The following is a 21,709-nucleotide window of genomic DNA, read 5'->3' on the forward strand; positions in this document are numbered from 1 at the left end:
GACCCCAGATGTCACTGGTACCCAGAATCCCACACTGATACAGGACAGCAGATGGGCAGGGCTGTAGTCACCTGATGCCTCACTGCAGGTCTGGACTCCCGGAGGGCAGTTAGCTGACATGCCCTTTGCTCAACATTCTCAGGCACTTGGTCATCAGAAAATAAACGAGGAGATCTCTGTGAGATGAGGAAGGAGGCAGGAAGTAAACAAACCAGCAAAAAAACCCCAAAAGGAATAGACACCAAAATGCCAGACAAAAGGTATGAAATTCACATGCAGAATAGTTAGAGGAGCTCCCATGTGAAGGCTGTTTTTTATTTCTAATAAATGGAAATTATTTATTTCCATGGTCTACTGTTCTAATGAAGTGCTAAGTTTTGACCCTCAAGGCCAAAAAAACACCCCAGTTGAATTAGTTGTTACTCCCAACTCTCCTACCTAGGACTGCTGCAGCCAAAACCAAACAAGCGTGTGGCCTCTTTCTCTGGCATTACCACCACCACCAAAAAAAAAAAAGTGGCTTTATCATGCACAAAGGAGCCTATTTGTCAACTTATTTCACCATAGTTTTCAATTCTCAAGGATATCCTTTACATATCTAAACCTGCACTTACTTGTTTCTCACATTTTGTGCACAGAAACACATTTTTTAGGGTAATGTACTTCAGTTCTCATAAAGAGTAAGTTTGTCTCCATTGGTATATGAAATGTGAATTGCTGTACTTACCAAAGAGAGAATGTTTAATGAGACTGGCTGGCTGAAACAAGGCACAGCAAAATCAAACTATTTCAGAAGTTGTCAGTTTTACTTCTGCAACTTCACTGCCCTACTTGTTTTTACTGCACTGTGACGTCAACACATCCCAGGCACAATATTTGACACCTCCACTATTCTGGTCTTTCATATCAATCTTCTTAGACTGTTGTGTGGTGTATTTAGTGACACGGGAAAAAGACCTGGCTTGTGGCTCCTGTACAGGACAGGAGTATTACCTGCAATATCACACAGCCTTCAGCTAATTTGTTTGTAGAGTTCAAAAGTAAATGAACCAGGAACTGCAAATGTGTGCATGAAGAAACCTCAGGCTTGATCTGTCAAGAATGCCAGAGTGCTGCTATGTATTACTAACTGTTCTCCAAAGCAGAACAGAAAATTGGGTTCACACCCAATTTACGAGAAACACTTTTCCCATTCAGATGCATCAGTAATACACTCTACTTTCAGCTGCTTTCAGTTCCACCTACTCCTTCCTACTAGATCATTTTCACTAAAACGAGGGCCTATTATAAAGCTGTGGGCTTCTGTGTCACTGCAGACACACGCTTATTCATTTTCTACTGCCTGTCAGAAAACATTCAGCCCACAAGAGTCTTTTGTTAGAACACATTCTGAAAGTTGCAACAGTTTTATAGCTGGCTACCACTTATGACTTAATTCATTCAAAGCCTTTACTGGAATGTCAATTAATTTGTCAATATGAATTCAAGTCAACCAATTCTTCTGAGTGCCTATCTTTTCCTTTCCCATGCTTCTGTATAATACTGAGCCATTCAGACAGACCATTGAATATTTCATTGTTAAGAAGGCTTCAAAGTCTCTATGCTAAATAATGCCTCATCATTTTTCCTTTTACTTTGGCCTGTAGGAGGCAGGATGGAATGCCAGTTGCTTAACCATCCAGAAAGCAAGCGGTGGAAACAATGCAACCATGTTCGCATGAATTAGCACAAAACATAACTCTTCTTGTTCTGATACAGCCACAGCATACTTCAATAAAGAGGTGTAAGAGAAAAAGAAAAATGGGAAGAGCTTAAGTGCCAGATTTACAGCAAAATAAAAGCACGTAGCAAACTGTTGATAAAGGCTTGTTATGCATTTTTGTGGGTATCACACAGAAATAATCACTCCTAACTGACTCTCAGCAGTTCCAGCGTGTTAACAGCAGCATTAGGATAAGTGTGTTTCACTACCCAATACATTTGCTCTCTGTATTACACGCATCCACCACAGCCTTGTGTCATCAGCATCCATGCCATTTGTTCATGCTCTTTACCCTTTCCTGTCTGGGACTCTGCTCCCCGGGATAGTCGGCGACAGGTTCCCTGTTTCTCTGCAGGCAAAAATTATGAGCTTAATAACAACCACAGACCAACTTCTAGTCAAAACACACTTCATCTAATTTTTCTTATGATGCAGACAGAAAGGAGGCCATAACAATAGCATAACAGTTTATTAAGAAGAATATTCTTAGACTGGCAATAGTAACTTGCATCCTGTATGGAAAATTTTAAAAAACAATCTGTATATATCCATATTAGGTCATTAAACCACAATCTAGTACCACAGTGTAATGAAATTAGTATGATAAAGATGGTAAGACACTCAATATAACTCATACTGTGATGTTAGATCAAAGGAAGGAAATGGAAAGTTTAAAAGAGGTGGCAGAATGAATGCATTAGAAGCAAAGAGGTACAGATTTTAAAAGATATCAGTGTAACAAGGACATAGATCCATCTGACTCGCTATGAGGCCTGGGCCAAGACAATTTCAGGAAAAGAAATCATTCCTAAGGAAAAAAGAATGTCTCCAAAAGCAGATCCCTCTCAAGTGAGTCTAACAGACCAGTTCTGTAGCACAGGGGGTAAAAATTCCTCAGAGGTAAAAGGAAGAAACTGAGGTTTATTACTATTATTACTATTGTTTGTTTGAGCAAGACAACACACAAAATAAGCTTCCTACAGGACACAACATAGAAAACGGTCAAAGTACACTTGGACCTAGCAGTAGCTGGCTCTCATGACTGAACTAGGCAACCAAAAAGAAACAGGACAAATGAACACTTGCAGAAGCTAGGGAGGGAAAATACAGAGTTAAGGGGTCCTTAGTGACTGAAAGCCAATTTCTCTGTCTGGAAAATGAATCCCATGCCATAGATTAAAAAGTAAAACTCAGCATTTACCTGCCTTGGTTTTTCTATCTGTAAGCTTGGGGAAAACCTTTCTTCTCTCATAAAACCTATCTGTCAAAATTTTCAAAGGATGTTGACAAGAGGAAGGCAGCTATCTATCACATCATCTGATAATATTACACTTAATTCAGTTTAAATGTGAGTTTTGCTAACGAAAAGGGCTTTCCCCACCCATTCTACCCAGATGTCCATTGCTGTATCCTTTCTTGCACCATGCTGTCCACAATGTGCCAGAAAACTAACCGCTTTTTTGTTAGGACAGTTTTAAATCAGATCAGTAAGCAGACCTGACCTATTTTGCAGAAGCAGACACCAGAAAGGCACTGGAGAATGTGTGCTCCAGAGGCTGACAATAATTAGACCAAATTAAATGTAATATGTAACAACACTCTGAGAAATCACAGCAATAAGGCAAGTGAAACTTTATGTCCAAGAATAAGCCTTGTCTACTCTGCTAAAAGGTAACATGTCTTTACAGAGTTTGTAGGCATACAAGTGTTCAGCAAAGAAACATTTTCCCACCTATGGGGAAATGTATTTGTACAATTAAAGTTATGGGAGGTCTATGGAATTGCAGCTGCCTTTTTACAACCTCAAGGTTAATTTGGATAGGATTAATCTGGAAGGGGTGAAATTTATTACTGCAGTAGGACCAAACAAAAATTTAAAAAAGATACAACTCAAAGAAGAACAATGACCATGTACAACAAGACACAAATATTAAAGGATTTCAGGTAATTTTTAACTAGAAGGACAACAAATGTGCACAAACATCTGGATGCACATTTATACACTCAGTTCAGAAAAGCTCTCACAGCTCCAAATTCAAACTAAGACAGACTGAACACAAACTCATGTGAGACAAAGGCTTGGGTGTAGGGGAAAAGGAATACCACATTGGACACGTGCAGGCCACTACAACACTCTAAAAGGCACTTCATACAATTAATCCTGAAAGAGTTTCACAAGTACAAGGGCAAATTGTCATTCACACTTGTTTAAATGAAGAGTGGAAATGGAGAAAAGTTGCATTTTCCTCCAAATATTTAATTTCTGTTTTGCTGCAACTCAAAACTGAAAAAGCCTACTGTAATTACAAATTACCCTACAGTAAAATCTCAGTCTCCAGTGCATCAGATAATCATCATAATCATACTTCTGGCAAGCTAACGCCAATCTGTATTCCTAATCTAAGAGGTTGAAGAAGGTCTATCACCACCTGAAAAAAGAAAACTGGAAATGCATTTGTAAATAGGATATCCAGTAACTGATCTAGTCGCTTGTACAAGCAGTAATGAAGAGAAAGGGACAGAGCATGCAGAAGGAATCACCTGCTGCCTGGGATATGGTGGAGAGGAAGGTGGAGAGGAAGGAGAGAGCATGATCACTTTTTTGGGGCAGGTCCGACAACGTTCCTTATTCCTCAGCTTTTTTAAAAACAGAAAAAGAAAAAAAAATCATAATAATGGTAGAAAAAAAGATAACACTACCACTGGCTTTGGGGAGACAGGCCAGAACACATGAACTGAGACATCGTGATCCTTAACTCGGACCCTCTCACGAATGACTAAAGTCACATTTTATCTGAAGCTGAAAGACCAAAGTTTTTCACCCACAGCCACACGATCACATGTCCATTTGACAGATACCTCTAGGGGCAGCCAACACATACTTACATCAATCATCAGTTGAGTTTCTGACTCGAGGTCTTACAATCAGTGAAAGGTACAACTTGGAACTCTCCATAGCACAGCTGGACTGCTCTCTTTGCTTCATGAAAAATTACTTGTTGCTATGCCTTGCAATGTTTAAGGATATCCATCCTGTTTACCTAATTACTCTTGCTTGCAGTTCATTAGCAATATAACTCAAGTCACAGTGTTTTGTTCTCCGCTTCAGATCCCTCCTCTTTAACTTACAGATACTAAACCATCTCAAGGAAGTCAAACTGTACTCTGCCATTCTACTAGAACAGAAATACAGCTGTTTTATAGCTAAAATGTAGCCGTATCTAACAGTCTGAATGCACATACATGTTCTCATTTTAATATGTCAGAAAACATGCCTTTCCAGTTCTGTACCTCCTTACTATGTATGTTCTTTTCTCCATCGCTGTTTAATTATTAATATATCTTCTGCCTGATTTATTCTTTTCTTTTGAGTTCTCAACAGAGCATATCCGGAAATTGTTGCACTGTGAAAAAAATGCTGTATAGCCATAGCCACTGCTAGATAGCCTCCAAAGAAATAGCATACTGTTTAAAGTTATTACAGATGTTCCTTATTGCCTTTACAGCTTAGCTAGCACTAACATCTGTTTGGGTGTTCTCTTCCTTTTCAGCAAAAATAAATAAATAAATAAATAAATAAATAAATAAATAATCAACTCTTCCAATTCAAACACATGCTACAAAAGCAGCTTAAACTAAAGCACATGACTTTGCACTGAAGTGGGTGAGGAACACTTATATGCTGTTCAAAAGGCTCAGCTGTGAAGTCACTAATTTCTAGCTGAAAGGGTGATAACATTTTCAACCACTAAAGCTGTTCATGGACTTTCATCTGACCATGGCTGAGTTTGCATTTCAAATTTCAACATTTTCACAAACTTGTGGATTTTCCCACAGCAGATCTCAGAATATAACATTGTACAGGCATATGAAGTACATGTTCAATCCTCTAGCACGACGCATTTCTGAGCATGCAAAGACAAAGATGGCTGTAGGAAAGAGGAAAGCTATATCAACAGATTTAAGTAACAAATTAAGTAGGAAAAGCAATATTTGCAGAAATCATTCATGTTGTAAGTTCTCTTCTGTTAAGATTTCAGCTCCCGCTGACTGTGGTCATCTCGGTCATTGTATATCTTCAAAAATGACCATTCCAACAGATTTACTGAAAAGAGTTTGTACTGCTGCACCTTTATCACACTTCAAGGGACCATCTCAAAAGAACAAGCATCAGACCTCCAAAGGCAGAAAAGATTTGCACCAAAAGACATGCGATCTCCATCTTAGAAGCATCTTTGCATACATCAGTGATTTAAGCTTATGTATTACACACATACGTTGCTGCTGCTGGGAGACCTACGAAACTATAGCAGAAAACTGCTTAAAGCCATAAGATGCGAGTCTGGAAAGCGAGGACAAAATTCAGTTTCAAAGGCTTGTCTCCCATACCATGCCCAAACAATCAGATCCTCTTCTGAATAAAGCACACAGCTTTTCAATGTTTTCATGATCCCTGATGAGATGTTCTTTCCCAAAAGCAACCAAAATGGTTTGGAAAGCAATAAAACACACCAAGGAAGATGTTTTTATACAAGCAGGCATCCGTTTGAGGAGATTAACTACCACACCATGAAACACAATCCAGGTATTATAGGAGATATTACCATCACATAAAAAATTACATGCATTTCCACTGTGCATGTACACTTAGCAGTATCTTCATGCTGCTGCTGAGGTGCTTATAATAGCATGAACCCAATTTTGCCAACACAGTTCAACGTTCTCAAAGTGCAGCTCAATAAAACAAACTTTGTAATCCAATTCATGAGGAAAATGCAGACCACACAAAATTACGTGAGCCACAGATTGGTGAGGTTTTTAACCTGCTTGATCTTTTGAAGGTTTTTCTTTTCCAAGAGAGATAGCATTAAAGGTCTTGTGATGAAAGCAGAAACTCCTTCAGAACAGATTCTGCCAGGATTTCACTCTTTCTAGGAATCCTGTCTCAGCACGTCACCCCTACCCTACCTGTACAACAGACACAGACAGTCTGGCTTACAAACTCATTGAAACTTCTGGCCTCGTAACTCTTAACTCCAGGGCAAAGCAAGATTCTAGACTCAAAGCGATAAGCAAGTACAGCTAAGGAAGTCCATCTGACAGATGCTGGCAGGTAATAGCCCAAGGCAGATGTAAATTTTCCACCAAAACTGGGGGTCCAACCCAGAACACATCCTTTGCAACTGTGTGGTTTCTTCCCTGCAATCACTCCTATGCTTTTGCAGTATACTTTCCTCTTCCATGCAGTTTCCAGGATGCAGGACCAAATCTATGAAACACAGAATGCAAAACTTCCCTTCTTCCAAAGACCTTTGAGGACTTCAACTTCATTCAGCCTCCTGGCAAGAACATTAGACAACTTGTGGTTTCCCTGAATAATGGTTTGTCCCCTCAGGAACTGCTTTGCTCCTCTTCAAAGGACTCTTCAGTAGAAGGTATTCACTATGCGGTATATCTTATACGCAGTCACTGACACAAGTTTCTGCTCATAAACTCTGACACCTGTGCCAAACATGACAACCCCTTCCTATAGCTTCATGAACAGCTCTTTCTGGTAAACATACATCCTCCCCAAAGAGCTTGTCAGGAGCAATGCTAATCCTTTACAGTATCTCCAGTACTGGTACCCGCACCAACTCCACTGTTGGTAATCTGTGGCCCAGGAAATACCTTTGTAGCTAGTATGCCCAGTGTCAAGAGTAGAAAGCCATTTCAGTACCATAGTAACACACAGTCTCACAGCTATCAGATTCTGCATGCCTAAGCAACCAGAACTAGGAATCTCAGCAGCCAGCTGAAGCACTGCTTCACCAACAACCTCCTGCAAGACGGATTTCTGTCCATGCTTGGAAAAGATGGCTGCTCGGCTCAGTGGATGGCTTCCTGCCTCAGCTGACCTCTGATCAGTTGGGAATAAATGATTCTATATACTACCATAGCTTTTGAATTAAGACAACTGATGTTCTTCATTTCCCCAGGCAAGTAATAAAAAAACCCTTTTGGAATAGGGACTGTATCAATCGTTTCTTTGATCCTACTGTATCCTGCAGATTTTGCATCCTCAAAACCCAGTTTTATTCTTCTCCATTTCAATTGTCAGATGAAAAGCACTGCAAAATCCAGCATGAAACCTGGACCCAAGAACCAACCATCTTCTATTGATGCAGTAAAGCCTATTTAGGAAAGATCATCTCCAGCTGTAATCCTGAGAGGGAAATCATCCACACAAGGCAAGCAATGTCAGTGTTGAATAAAACAATGTAAGTCCTCTGAAAGCACAACTGTTACAGAAAGATTTTTCAAAGATCTGCCCTACATTGCTGCCTATATGGAGATGCTATCAATGTCGAGGGAGATCAGAATCACAGAATTTTCAGAGTTGGAAGGGACCTCGAGAGATCATCTAGTCCAACTCCCCTGCTAAAGCAGGATTGCCTAGAGCACATTACTCAGGACTGCATCCAGGCGCGTCTTGAAAATCTACAGAGAAGGGGACTCCACAACCTCCCTGGGCAGCCTGTGCCAGTGCTCTGTCACCCTCACCGTAAAAAAGTTTTTCTGTGTATTTGAACGGAACTTCCTGTGTACTAACTTGTGCCCGTTACCCCTTGTCCTGTTACTTGGAACCATTGAAAAGAGCCTGGCTCCATCCTCCTTCAACCCACCCTTTAGATACTTGTACGCCACTTTAGATACTTGTATGCAACTTGTCTCCCCTCAGCCTTCTCTTCTCCAGGCTAAAGAGTCCCAGCTCTCTCAGCCTTTCCTCATAAGGCAGATGCTCCAATCCCTTAATCATCTTAGTTGCCCTTCGCTGGACTCGCTCCAGCAGATCCCTGTCCCTCTTGAACTGGGGAGCCCAAAACTGGACACAGTATTCCAGTTGTGGCCTCACCAGTGCAGAGTAGAGGGGGAGAATGACCTCCCTCGACCTACTGGCCACACTCTTCCCTATGCAGCCCAGGATTCCATTGGCCTTTTTGGCGACAAGGGCACATTGCTGGGTCATGGATAATTTACTGTCTACCACAACCCCCAGATCCTTCTCCTCCGAGCTACTTCCCAGCAGGTCCGCCCCTAACCTATACTGGTGCCTAGCATTCTTCCTCCCCAGGTGCAGGACCTTGCACTTGCTTTTATGGCAGCACAGCCCTCTGGGGTGTCAGCCACCCCACCCAGTTTGGTATCATCAGCAAACTTGCTGAGGATACACTCTGTCCCCTCATCCAGGTCCCCCCCCCCCCCCGTTTTTTTTTAATTGTGTAGCGCAAGCAAAAACAAGAATAAAACCAACAACAAACTGCTCTCTGGTGAGGAGAAAATCCTCATCATAAAAGTAGGAAACAAAAGTTTGTGCTTTTTTTAATCAATTACAAAAGCATGACAATAAGAACTTTTGTGTTTCACTGTAAAGGCTTAATTATAAAGCCTTCATAAAGTTTCAATAGCAGGTTCAAATACAAATCTCAAGGCTGCAGGGATGTGATCTTTTCCAAGTGCTAAAACACAAACCTTCATCCTTCTGAACTGAGATAAACTGGACTGCATTAATTGTCCTCCCTGTTTTTGTGGGGTAACATAAGCAGTGTTCATCAAGTGATTTAATATTGTACAGCCATATTATGCTCTGCTGCATCAGTTCTTTGAGTTCTCCACCTTTACCTGGGAAGTATTCTTAAAAAAATTAATTTGCCTCAATCAGGGATGATGTGTATTCACCTGAAAGTGCTCATTAGCCTATAAGGAAGATTTTGATGAGACAGAATATAGAAGAAAAAACACTGAGTCAGGAAACCCAAACATAATGTTCACATATTTTTAAGATTCTCTTGACAGTCCTACTGACAATTCCCCTGGTTTAGGTCTTCTTTCTTGAGGAGAAATCTTCTAGATCATGGCAGTGGTCATGACATGCAGCATTAAATGTGCTGAATGCCTTGAACATGAAGTTCACCATGAATCCATAAACATGCAGAACAGTGAATTTCTAAACTAGGTCATCTTCTTCCTCTTGACTCCAAACTATGGTCCCATTAAACTGCAACCAGAAAGAAGCAGACATTTCCCCAAATTACAGCTGCAAGAAAAACATATCTCAGCACTCTCAGAAACTTGAGGAGGCCATATGCACAGGGAAACACTGGAAGCAGAGGAAGCCAGTGAGATTAATATTCCTATCTGCCTGAAAAGATTGTCTGTCACAAGCTTTGCTTTTGAAAGTGTACTGCTGAAACAAAAACACCAGCAATGACACTGGGCCAAAACATGCGCGAGAAAATACAATTTGGTACCTGCTGATTTTTCTGCTGCTGATCCCTACTCTGACCCCCTCTGGGTCAGAAAACCTAAAATTTGATTAGTCACAGTAATACAGGAATCTGCAATGCAATGAATGTGAGAAGATGGCAAGGACAGCTATGTTTGTCACAGAGAAAAGGAAACAACGGTAAAGTCTCCTGTAACTGTGGAACACGTAAGATTTCACATGTGAATAGCAAAACTGATAACCGATTTTACTATCTATACTGAGGAAGAGCTTTAATATCATAGATGGCATGACAAGTTTAATCTCATTGGTTGCAATAATTGCTTACATATTTTCAATTTTTTTCTAACAGAAAAATCTAGAAATACTCTGGATGATACAATGTCTACACTAGGTTGCATCTGTAGGCAATGTTTCTGCTAAAACATCCACTGAAACCCTGGGAAGTTGAAACTAGCATAAGAGGGCAGGGAAAATTTGACTAAGTCCTTTTGAAACATTAAACCATGCATCATTACCAAAGGCAGATACTGATTTTATTCATTAAAAGTTAAGTTATTTAAAATAATGGGCTCACACAAGGTTCTAGAAAAGGACTGGTTTAAAAATAGGACAGTGACAGCTGGTGTTGGGTGCAGGCAATGCACTGTATTCATAATCAGTTTCTTTACCTGTTTCCACTGGGGTATGGGAGCAAGACGGCCCTGCTCTCGTCTGCTGGATGGCTGGTTGTGAACACGTTCTTGATAAGGCAGGACAGGTTGCTGCATGCAGGTTGTAGGGAAAGTGGGTTGGGACCACGGAGGAAAGATAAAATAGTAAAGGAAACTCAAAGAAAGCCAAAGGAATGGATGCAGAATAAGACAGACAAACATTTAAGAAAAAAAAAAAAAACAGGGTAGAGAAGAATTCATTTAGCAAGTAAAATATAAAAAGGGAGAAAACATCCAAAAATGGGAAACTTCATATATTTTTGGACATTCCCTTTATTTTCATTGTTCCTTCAAATGATCCTGGTTATTCTAATCAATACACAGTGGCTGAGGAAACGTGATTGATAAAGAGTGGGATGGACATCCCCATTTTGAGATTATATTATACTGCTAACACTGGTGTGCAGTGTAGCATAGACATACTTGACCTAACTTTAAAGTAGCTAGGTCAGGTCCCCCTCACAATCTGGCCATGGCAGCACAGAACTTGGCACAAGCTATGCAGACTATGCAGCACAGCAAGAACTTGGGCACTTAAACCATACTGAGCCTTATACTGCTGACACTGCACTGCTAGCAGTAGCTTCAAATGACTCAATCTAACTTCCAAGACAACTACCCTGCAGTTGCAGTATTTCAGATACCATCCTGAATAATCAGCAGTCATCAGGAAGCCTCAAGGGGAATGACACAAATATCCCGACTGCAAAGAAACTCCCAGGCATTTATCTGCTGTGCTTACACACATGTACAAAACTTAATCACAGTTCACAAGAACAAATGGATATAACCTGGCATGAAAAGGTTGAAATCAGAAATAAAATTATAGTTCTTAAACATTAGAAATGGGATGTTCCTGGAAAGCTTTTCAACAGCAATAACAGTTATAAAAGAAACCTGATTGCTGGTAAGATGTTTTTGAAAGAGATTACTTAACATAATACAGGCAATAACAGGGAAACAGACTTTTATTAGGAAGTTCTTCTCTATCCCATACTCCTAAATATTTTTTTTTTCCTCTTTTGAGTAAGCTTCACTCTTCCCCAGGAGAGCCTTTGAAGAAGAAGAGCACCACTAGCATCCGGTCTCAAGGAATGCATGTTATTATTCATGATTTTCCTCCGTAATTCCAAAATAAAAGGGTTTTATTATCCATCTCCTACCTGTCTTCGTAAGCTTGTGGACTGCACTGGTGCATTCTCCTCAAACTTGGCTAGTAGCTGGGTTGCCATAGACTTGACTTTGTTCTGATTCCCAATGGCAGCATCAATTCTCCTCTCTGTCAAGGCGCTCACCAGTGTGGGCCTTTCTTCTCTGTAGCTTCGCGGGATGTCCTCCTAACAATCAGCGATATCAAAATTTAACAAGATGCATCCAGATCATCTTTTCCTCTCTACCCCTTTGCTGTGATAGGTTTCTAACACTGTGGAAAGAAAATTTACTAGTCTGCACTTGACAGCTCACATTCTAATTTCTTTTGGCATGTCATCAAAAGTTCTGTTAAACCTTACTTATCTTTTCAACCTTATTTGGTACACTTACCTACCAAAGAGGCACAGTTGAAACACTCCCATGAATCCACCGACACAAAGCAAAGGCCTATCTTCAAACCTTCACTGACAACTCAAAACACTAAGTTTTAACTCACTTGTACCTATTTGGCTATAAACATTTCAAGTGAAGAACTGCCTCATGGGGCATACTAGAAATGTATGCTTTTTGCACTAACCAAAGCTAAAGTTTAAATATGAATGAAAATTCCAGCTATACTGCATGACTTTACTAAACGAAAGTTTTATTCTTGGTGTCCTCATCAAATCAAAGTAAACTGCAATAAAAAGAGAAGATAAGGGAAGTGGAACATTTTGTTTGTTGCGTACTATTCTTTCATAAGCATCAGTAAAATATTTGCACTGTAACTACAACACAGGGTAACCTCTGAAGAATAATTAATTTTGGTCTAAAACAAATATCTTGTATAAACCCTGTCTGGATGCAGAAAATGAAAGGACTGAACTGGGAACATGGAACCTACCACATGTTTTCCTCCCTAACACCTTCCTCACTGTAATACTTACATCCTCAGATTGGCTGGTTTTTCTCCTCTTTCCTGCTCCATCCAGTTCCTTTTCCTTTTTGTCCTGAAAATGGAAGGAGGAGGGAAAAAAAAATAAAATCAAAAATAAGGATTCTCATACCTTTCTGGCCTGAGATAAATGTCATCAGTGCACGTAAGCTTTGCAACACAATTGATTAATTCTCCGGGTTCATTCTTCATTTGTTTAATAGGATTCTTACCTTCAAACTGGACATCCTTCAACACTGAACTAATTGGGAACTGAGAAACCCACTATGTTCCAATACAAAAATATATCCCCAAGTACTACCACAAGGCTAGGATTTTAAGACTGAAATATACCACTAATTGAGAGCACATATTACAGATGTAATTCAGCAGTTATGAATGTCACGTATTGTCCCATGCCAAGAGCTGAGGAACACATGGTCTTTTGTAAACACATAGCAGATCCACACTTACACGTATATTTTTAGTACCTCCTACTTGGACAGCAGCCTAACAGATACAAGTATGTATGTAAGACTGTGGTATGGTCACCTTTGGAGTGCGTTTCCGAGAGATGCTTTGTCCCAGTTTACTGAGAAAAGAGATGGGTGATTTGGTACTGGCAATTAGGGCAGCTTTTTCTTCTGCATTCAGGTCCAGAGTATCTGTTAGCAAAAACAGGTAGGACAAGAGAATGCCAAGAAATTATTTCTGTGGTGCTATTACATACAAAACTGAAGGACTGACTGATTTTTTTTTTTTTTAACGTAACACTCTTTTTCTTAAATTCTCTATACAAAATGATTGTAGTGTCCAAAATGAATACTTTTCTCAGCTACTCTGCTTTTTAATTTTGCCAAAATCAATTCTCCTTCCAGGGTTTATAACCACCCATAATAAATACTGTGTTTATCTACTAAAGAGCATCATGATAATCAGTATTCTTAAGAAGAGTTCAGAGGTTTGGAAATGATACCTGATACACACAGTATTTTTAGAAGGCTATTAAACACAATTTTTCCCCCACCAGAATGATAGAATCGAATTAAGATCATCTGTAAAAAAGAAACAGCTATAACAACTTTATTAATATTTAAACGTAGGCCATATTGATTTGTGTTAGACAATTACATCTTTCAGTTCCAATCAAAGATCTTTCATTCCTCATTGGTCTGAACTTACTCTCACCATTCACAGATAGTAAATAGATATAAAAATTGGCCAGTGTTTTGAAATTACCTACTAAACAACTACTAGCAAGGCATCTCACATGAGCCAAGACAGATGAACCCGTAATAATAGCAAGAAAGGAGAAAAGTTATCTAGTAGTGCTGAAGTGAGTATAAAATTTTTGAGGACATTATTTTGAGAAAATTGTTTTGTATTAACTCATTTTTTTTCTCCTGATGCTGCTAACATGGTCTTTATCAGCACCAATAAGAAGTCAACTTTTGTAATGTAAAGTTAGTGAGTGAATAGTATGAGCTTATGCAGAAGTAGCATGAAGATAACTGAAGGACACACATTCATCCTGAAGCTGTCTTTAAATCTGCCCCAAACTCCTTACCACTAGAGGGGATGGTGTCTTTGAACATCTCATAGAACTGTGTGAGGTACATCACCATCGACAGTTTATCTGGCTCTCCGACAGATGCCATTTCCTTTCCAGTCATAATGGGAGATATTCCAAACTCTTTTTCAGCGATGTCAAAGGCCAGCTGGTTATTCTTCTCCACATTGTGCTCATCCAAAGAATCGAAGTCTCTGCAAAGGGCAGAAAGACAGCATGCACTGAACCAAGTAGAAATCAGTCTTCTGAAAGAACTCGGAGAACCATCTCCTTTTTTTTTTTTTTTTCTTTCTCCGAAATCTCTCAAATTTATTTGCCAGCAACCATTTTGTATTGTAGAGTTGATGCTACTTCATTATGGTGAACTTCGGCTCAAATGTATTCTTCTTTCATTTTTCCTTTTAAAAACTTTATTATCCTCTGAAACATTTCTTCATTTCCTCCTTTGCTGGAAGACTGCACTGTTTTCCCCTACGTTAAAATCTTTTGTGTGCTCGGAACTAAGTTAAGTCTTCACTTTTGTCCTCTTTTTTTCTTGACTAATCCATATTTTAGTTCTGCTGGCTTTTCCCAAAATTTGCTATAGCTTTTTATATAGTTCTGCTTGTAGAGAGTTATATAAATCATTTTAAAAGCCACCTGAACTCTCCACAAGCTATTAAACAGAGTAGATCAGGTTAACTCAAGTACACCAATAGAGAAGTAATTTGGTGCACGTGGAAGGTAATAAGCAAGTCATTTGTCAGCATGTTTTACATTGGACTATGTCTTTAAATACAGCTCTAGCAAAAACAGTAGCAACATCTCTGTTTAGACTGTGGGTCACTACTTCTAAAAAGAGCAGCCTAAAAGTCTTTTTAAAGAGTTACTGTTTAACAGGAGACTTATAAAGGGCTGTGTAGAGACTTGTTCATGAGAAAATGAACTGAAGCTATAAACTATTCCTGAATAACTTCACAGAGAAAAGAGCTGTCATTCAATAATGCTTTTCAGTCAGTACCAATTTGAAGCTTAATTCTGTCAAATCATCCAGAAGGGAAAATGACAACACATTTATTTTCATATTCATCAAGCTATTATGACCTTCCACTCTGCTGGTGGATCACCATACATTAGCTTCTATCAAGGTTAATTGAATTCATTTAAATCAATTTATCCATAAGTCACAAATGCGTTGCCTCAGTCTTTATACTATTAGTTCCAAATATCACTAACATTCTGCTTTTCCTAGTTATTCAATACAGCCAGTTACTCACATTAAGTCTGGACGGTATCTGTGGATAATGGCACATAAAGCTAGGCCACTTTTCCATGACATCGTGAGATCTGTCACATTTACACCAGCATATCCATCGGTTTGCCTCTGGCACCAACTGAGCAATTTACTAGAGCGAGCTACAGACTCTGTAAGAAATCATATTTTTAAGTAGAAATGTACAACATGTCTTTCATGAATTCTAAAACCAACATAAAAATCAGGAATCAACAAATAAAACCTTCACGTAAAAAACAAACTCCTTCTACAATGAGCAATACAGGACAGAATTCTTATTTAAAAAAAAGAATAATATCTTATCTATTTTAGAACCAAGAAAGGATTTTTAGTTTGCTAAAAAGTAATTAGCTAAGTTATAACTTGCCAGGCTTTTCATCCTAGCCCTTGTAAAAGAGCCCCAGGAATTATAAAACAGTCACAAAGGCTTGTTTTAAATATGATCAAAAGGATATACAGTGGCACAAATGCTCTCTAAAGTCCAGATATACTATTTCTAATGGAAGAACTACAAATGTACTTCTGCAACTTTTTCTTTTCTCTTGAAAGCTTTCCTTTAAAAGCACTGACCTGTTTTGACCTTGCCATACTGCAAGATCTGACAGGATTACAGCCTAAAGGGACATGGTTGCAGGCCAAAGAACAAATCAAAAGCCTACATAGCTATTCAACAGTGAAAGGGAGGCTTAGCAGCAAAGTGCCATTCTGAGAGGCCCCAAACTATCTGGACATCCAAAGGCAAGGTGTGCAAAAGGAATAGTTCAACATACCCCTCAGGGTACAGGACAAGTAGACAGATACTGAAATGCTTATCACAAGGCCCTTAACTTTCAGAATAATGCAATCAAAGTCACAGTTCATTCAGTTAAGCTAAAAGATGAGATTAAAGGAAAGTGCAAATGTGAAAGACTGCACAATAAATACCTTCTGTTATGTTTGTAAGAATTCTGAGTTTACTGTTAGAGTGAATTCAGGCTAGGCTTCTGCACTCTAAGAAAGGACACTATTATAGGATAAAGGGGGTGAAAAAAATCCTTGCATAAGCAAATATGCTTAGAAATATAACAGCATTATTAAGCAATGGAAATTAGGTAAACAAAAAAAATACATTTACATGTTAATTGAAACTTGAAAAATTGGAAAATCACATTATTGACGAAACAATTGCTGGATACTTTTTTTAAACCAAGAGACTGGTTAAGTAATACTTCAGAGCCTTGCTGCTCTATGTCCTGCACTGATCCAGCTCCAGAGTACTGAAAGGAATGGAGCAGTAGCCAGCCTTACCATTCCGAGTCAGCTTTGGTGTCTTGGAGTTCACAAAGTTCTCTATTTCCAGGTGAATGTCTTTCAAGTCTCCTGTATTATACAAGTGGCGTACCTAAAAAAAAAAAAAAAAAAAAGACCAAAAGACCAACATGCCGTGCAGCCAAGATCTACAAGATCTATGCAGACAGAGCAGGACAAGAAGGAGCCATCCCAAGGCAGAAAAAGGAAGACAAGTACAGTTATTTAGCAGAAATCTCTAGTCCAAGAACCCCAGAACAACAAAGAACAGCTAAGTCAGTGCTGAACAGCCTAGCTGATTGCAAATTGCAATGACAGACTGCTATACTAGATTATAACAAAAAAATGCAAGCATGCACACACGCACATAACTGTCAAAATCAAAAATTCCTAAAGAGGAATTTGTTAAAGTACAGAGGTCTACTCTTGACTGATATATCTGCTTTTCACTGCTTCCATGCTATACTGCCACATCCGGTCACTATCTCTTCCCAAAACATTAGCATAGCTTCACCAAAGGAAAGAAAATGCGGTTTGCAAGCATTCAGAAGCACCATTTGTCCAGTTACCTGCTGTGGCCGCAAGAAGTTGACGTTGATATTGGGATACCGGGTGGCGGGATCAATGCTGTAATGGCTGAAGTTTTTACTCACATTCTCAGGGGTGGTCTGAGGCAGTAGCCTATAAATGCTTTCCCTTGGGAAAACAAAATTTAAAAAAATGTTTTGGGTTTTGATTGTTCGAGGTTTTGTGGTTTGGTTTTTTTAGCTTTTCTTTCCCTTTTTTTTTTTTTTTTTTTTTTTTTTAAAAAAAAAGAGATGCATCACAACTAATACTGCTAAGTCAATCCTGGAGAGATATTTAATACAACTCCAGAAATCAAAAGGATGAAAAGAAAACAATACATAAAGCATAACTGAAATGGTTCCCCAGCACAAGAAAGACATTGAGACACTGGAGCGGCTCAGGAAGAGGGCCACCAAGGGGACTGGGGCACTTGCCCTGTGGGGAAAGGCCAAGGCAACTGGTTTTGTTCAGCATGCATAAGAGATGGCTCAGGGAATATCTTACTGCTGTTCGCAAATGTCTAATGGAAAGGTGATGGAAGTCTGGCTCCAACTGCAACATCATTATCTTCACCTTTTTTTTTAAATTCAAACAATTGGAACTTTAAATATCCATTGTACCATTTACACAATTTTTTAAATGATACTATGGTTCCTGATGGCCAGAAGCTGCAGCTGCTTAAGTTTAAAATAGGTTCTATTAGACCTTGCTTTTACTTACTCCATTTAATTACCTAAGTTCTGATCTTTTAGATATCGCATTGAGTCACCAAAACAACATTCAAGCAAAGGTGATAAAAACATCAAGAACTCAATACTCCAAAGAAACACAAGATGTTGTTTGGCTTATATGAAACAAAATGATCAATTTAGGAGAACATGAAAAAAAAGCAGGTCTTATCTTCCTTAAATCATAAAAGATATCTACAAGATAACAGTGGATGACAAGAATTTTTGCCTCATACTTTAAAGGCACCTACATCTTCATCTGTTTTGCTATTGCAAGGCTGGTGAGAGTAAGTAAGGCTCACTTTCTCCATGTAATATCAGTAAGCAACAAAAAAAAACTCTTCGTCTTTTAAAACTAGGACCAAGAACAGCTGCAACTTCTTATTCCTCTATAAATATACTTCATTTATCAGCTCCTTTCGAAATTTTTTTCTTAGATTAAATTATATCCACAAGCATCCTCTAAAAACAATGAGAATTTGTATCCCTCATTCTGTCTATATAATTGTACTAGAAGAAACTGGAATGAATGATGAGATGTTGGAGGATTAGATTAGAACTGAAAGTGTATTCATTTTCTCTATTACCTCTCTGCAAGAACTTCCAAAGGACTAGCTCCAAGTGACCAACTTCGTACCATCCAAGCAGAGTCCATTGCAGCCAAAAATCCCCTGGCTATTCCAGTTCCCATAGGCCAAAATGGCTAATATAGTTTAAAAACAAACAAACAAACAAACAAACAAAACACCAGAGACATTAAAAGCATCAGTTAGCACAAATTTTAAACAAATATCAAGAATATATTCGATGGTAATCTGCTGGGAAATCATAGCTCAGTAACTAGCTTAAAGCTCCATTCCTGCCAGGCTAGAGGAAGCCAGATGTACAGTGAATTGCTAACGAGCTCCCCGAAAGCCAATGTTCCTCTATTTCCAACAACAACTCATAGCCTAGAGTGCCTTAACAGGTTCTCTTCAAGATTGTAGCTTTTAACCAACTACAAAATGCTAATCATTAACAGGCCTACAGTAGGTTCTGTAGAGAGTCTAATCGTCCCAATAAGAAGCAGATGGAACAGACATGACTTCAGAAAAAAATCTCTGCGTACATTTTCTTAAGCAAGATCATTACCATCCTAAATATTCTGTTTTCCCACCACTCCTACCCTTCCTTCAAACCTCCCACTTTATTATATAATAAACAGCAGCTTTCCTTATAGTAACTATCTTATAGGCAGCACATATTTCGGTGATGGGTGCAATGGCTTGTGCTTCTGCTTCAACTCACTGTTTACACACGATAAGTTTAAAACACAAACCTCTAAGAGACTGTCCCCAACCAGTGCCACAAGTAACTGGTGGCCATTCTGCTCTCGCACCAGGGCTGCATTCTCCGATGCATACATGCACGTGAAGTCAAACATGGCCACATCTGGCTGACCATAGTGATTGATGGCAAAGTCCAGTGATGGCAGCTGCTGATTAGTGGAGAAGTCAGCTGCTTCTCTGGCATAGTTTAGCAAAGCCTCCTGGTCCACATTCTCCCGTGAGAGTAACAACTCTGTGTCAGCATAATCCTGCCAAAAAGATAAAATTAACAGTGAAATAGTCAAATGCACACGTTTATTTTAATACTGGTACATACAATAGTCGGCATTAAAACTCCCACAAATCCACTGATACAGGTTTGCCCTCTAGTTTCTTTCATTCCTATCTGTGTTTATGTTTACAAGAGAAAATTTGTAAATCTTTTATTGCAAACAGTAAGCAGTTCTACTAGCATTTCTGACTGTGAAAGGGCTAAGAAACTTCTGAAGCGTGTGAAGAGAAATGCTCAGACAAAAGACACAAGACCCCAGTCCTTCTTTATTCATTTGTGGCCAAACTACTTTTAAATCACCTTCTGTCAGAATTAGATATATTTCCAGTATTTTCTTCACTCCCTGATGTTAAAATGATTAATGTTAAAATTTCCCATAAAATGAGGGAAGCTCGACTAAGCTATCACAGGTTCTTTAAGCATATTTTATCTTAACAGGAAAGAAACCCCCAAATCTACAAAGGATTACAAATTTGGAGAGGATTGATCTTGTAACACTCTTCTGATGGCTCAAGATACTTCAGAGAAGGGCATTAACCACATATATTTGTGGTCTAAAATACGCCTGTATAAAAACATTCTGTGGTAAAGACAGTGTTTCCCTTCTTTCAGCATACTGAAAGCAAATTGCACCAAAATCTTAGTTTATAGAAGGTGTGAGAAAAGTTAATACCCACATGCCGTATCACTCCTTTTTCAAGCAAGCTCTGTTTTTTGGCAGTCATGACAAAGTAGTGTGTATCATCTTTGTAGTAGACAATGTTCTCCAAGTCAATACCTTGTGACAGAACAAAAGACATGGTAGTGAAGGAACAAGTTACATGTTACATGTGAGACAAGAGCTCTATCGGAAGAAAGTAACTTGAAACTACATGGTTAGAAAGCCTTAGAGAGAGAATGCCAAGCAGCTTTCTCCTGTGCTTTTGATGACTTTAAAATATGAATCTTCAACAAAACCACAAACAGCACATTTCACCTGCATATAGCTACCTCTTTTAAAAAACATATTTATCATCACTCTAAGGTTTGCATTCAGATGTGGAGTGCAGGAAACTGAACTCAGGATTCAGGTGTTTCCTATTTAGGGCTCAGATTTCCTGAAAACCTTCAGGGGAATAAGTTCTCCACATCTGAACAAAAATGACACACATCTGAATGATACACCTCTGCTTTGTACAGCTGTATAGAACTGCTGTAAAAATGGGGAAGTGAGATTTCAAAGAGAGATAGCAATGACTGACTCTCTTGCACAAGATGTTCATTTATTGATTAAACATGATAACTGAGTTACAAAGTTATAATAATAGACACAAATAGTTTTCATTGGAGATCTGGCAATTGCTGTCAAACCTGTAGCTTCTCGTAGATCCTGGAAGAACTTCTGGTTGAATATGAAGGCCACACCACTGATCTCTTCTACTTTGGCTTCAGCTGTGGTGTTGCGATTGATGAAGTTTGCTGTGATAGCAATTGCTAGTTTACCACGGAACTCTTTTCGGCGAAACCCTATGGGAAGGATAAAGTAGTAACACTGAAAAACAGAGCATACCTTCAGAGACGGCTCAGCATGAGATAGACAGGTGCCTTCACAAAATAAAGAGAGAATGGATCTGATGAATTACAAATTGCTCCACAGAGAAAGCAACAATTGCTTCATCAGAAAAATAAAAGCTCTTGTTTAGGGAAAAAGCTTCCCTCTCTCTCTTACCTCTTTTCCAAAAATTGCAATTTGCATCAAAAATATTAAGATAGAATCTCTACTACACATAACATTCAACACTTCAATTCCTACTCCCAAAAGTAAGAGCTACAACACTAAAGAAAAAACGTAGGAAAATTTATCCAAGTCAAAACACTTAATTCCGTTACTAGTGGATAG

General features: G+C 38.9%; 1 protein-coding gene across 1 annotated transcript in view; it reads right to left on the reverse strand.

The window, feature by feature from the left end:
* LOC309669678 (F-actin-monooxygenase MICAL3-like) overlaps positions 1–21,709 on the reverse strand; it is a gene marked incomplete at both ends in the record, with an annotated part of 45,674 nt that overhangs the window by 10,621 nt on the left and 13,344 nt on the right. Inside the window, 14 exons of the mRNA XM_082480427.1 lie at positions 72–176; positions 2,055–2,111; positions 4,304–4,399; positions 11,905–12,078; positions 12,820–12,882; positions 13,359–13,471; positions 14,374–14,570; positions 15,633–15,780; positions 16,937–17,030; positions 17,506–17,632; positions 18,819–18,934; positions 19,550–19,807; positions 20,508–20,608; positions 21,181–21,336. Of these exons, the coding sequence (XP_082336553.1) occupies positions 72–176; positions 2,055–2,111; positions 4,304–4,399; positions 11,905–12,078; positions 12,820–12,882; positions 13,359–13,471; positions 14,374–14,570; positions 15,633–15,780; positions 16,937–17,030; positions 17,506–17,632; positions 18,819–18,934; positions 19,550–19,807; positions 20,508–20,608; positions 21,181–21,336 (1,805 nt within the window). The remainder of the gene's footprint in view (positions 1–71; positions 177–2,054; positions 2,112–4,303; positions 4,400–11,904; positions 12,079–12,819; positions 12,883–13,358; positions 13,472–14,373; positions 14,571–15,632; positions 15,781–16,936; positions 17,031–17,505; positions 17,633–18,818; positions 18,935–19,549; positions 19,808–20,507; positions 20,609–21,180; positions 21,337–21,709) is intronic.

The sequence above is a fragment of the Vanellus vanellus genome (genome assembly GCF_965231255.1).
Source record: "Vanellus vanellus genome assembly, chromosome: 1".
Taxonomy (NCBI): Eukaryota; Metazoa; Chordata; class Aves; order Charadriiformes; family Charadriidae; genus Vanellus; species Vanellus vanellus.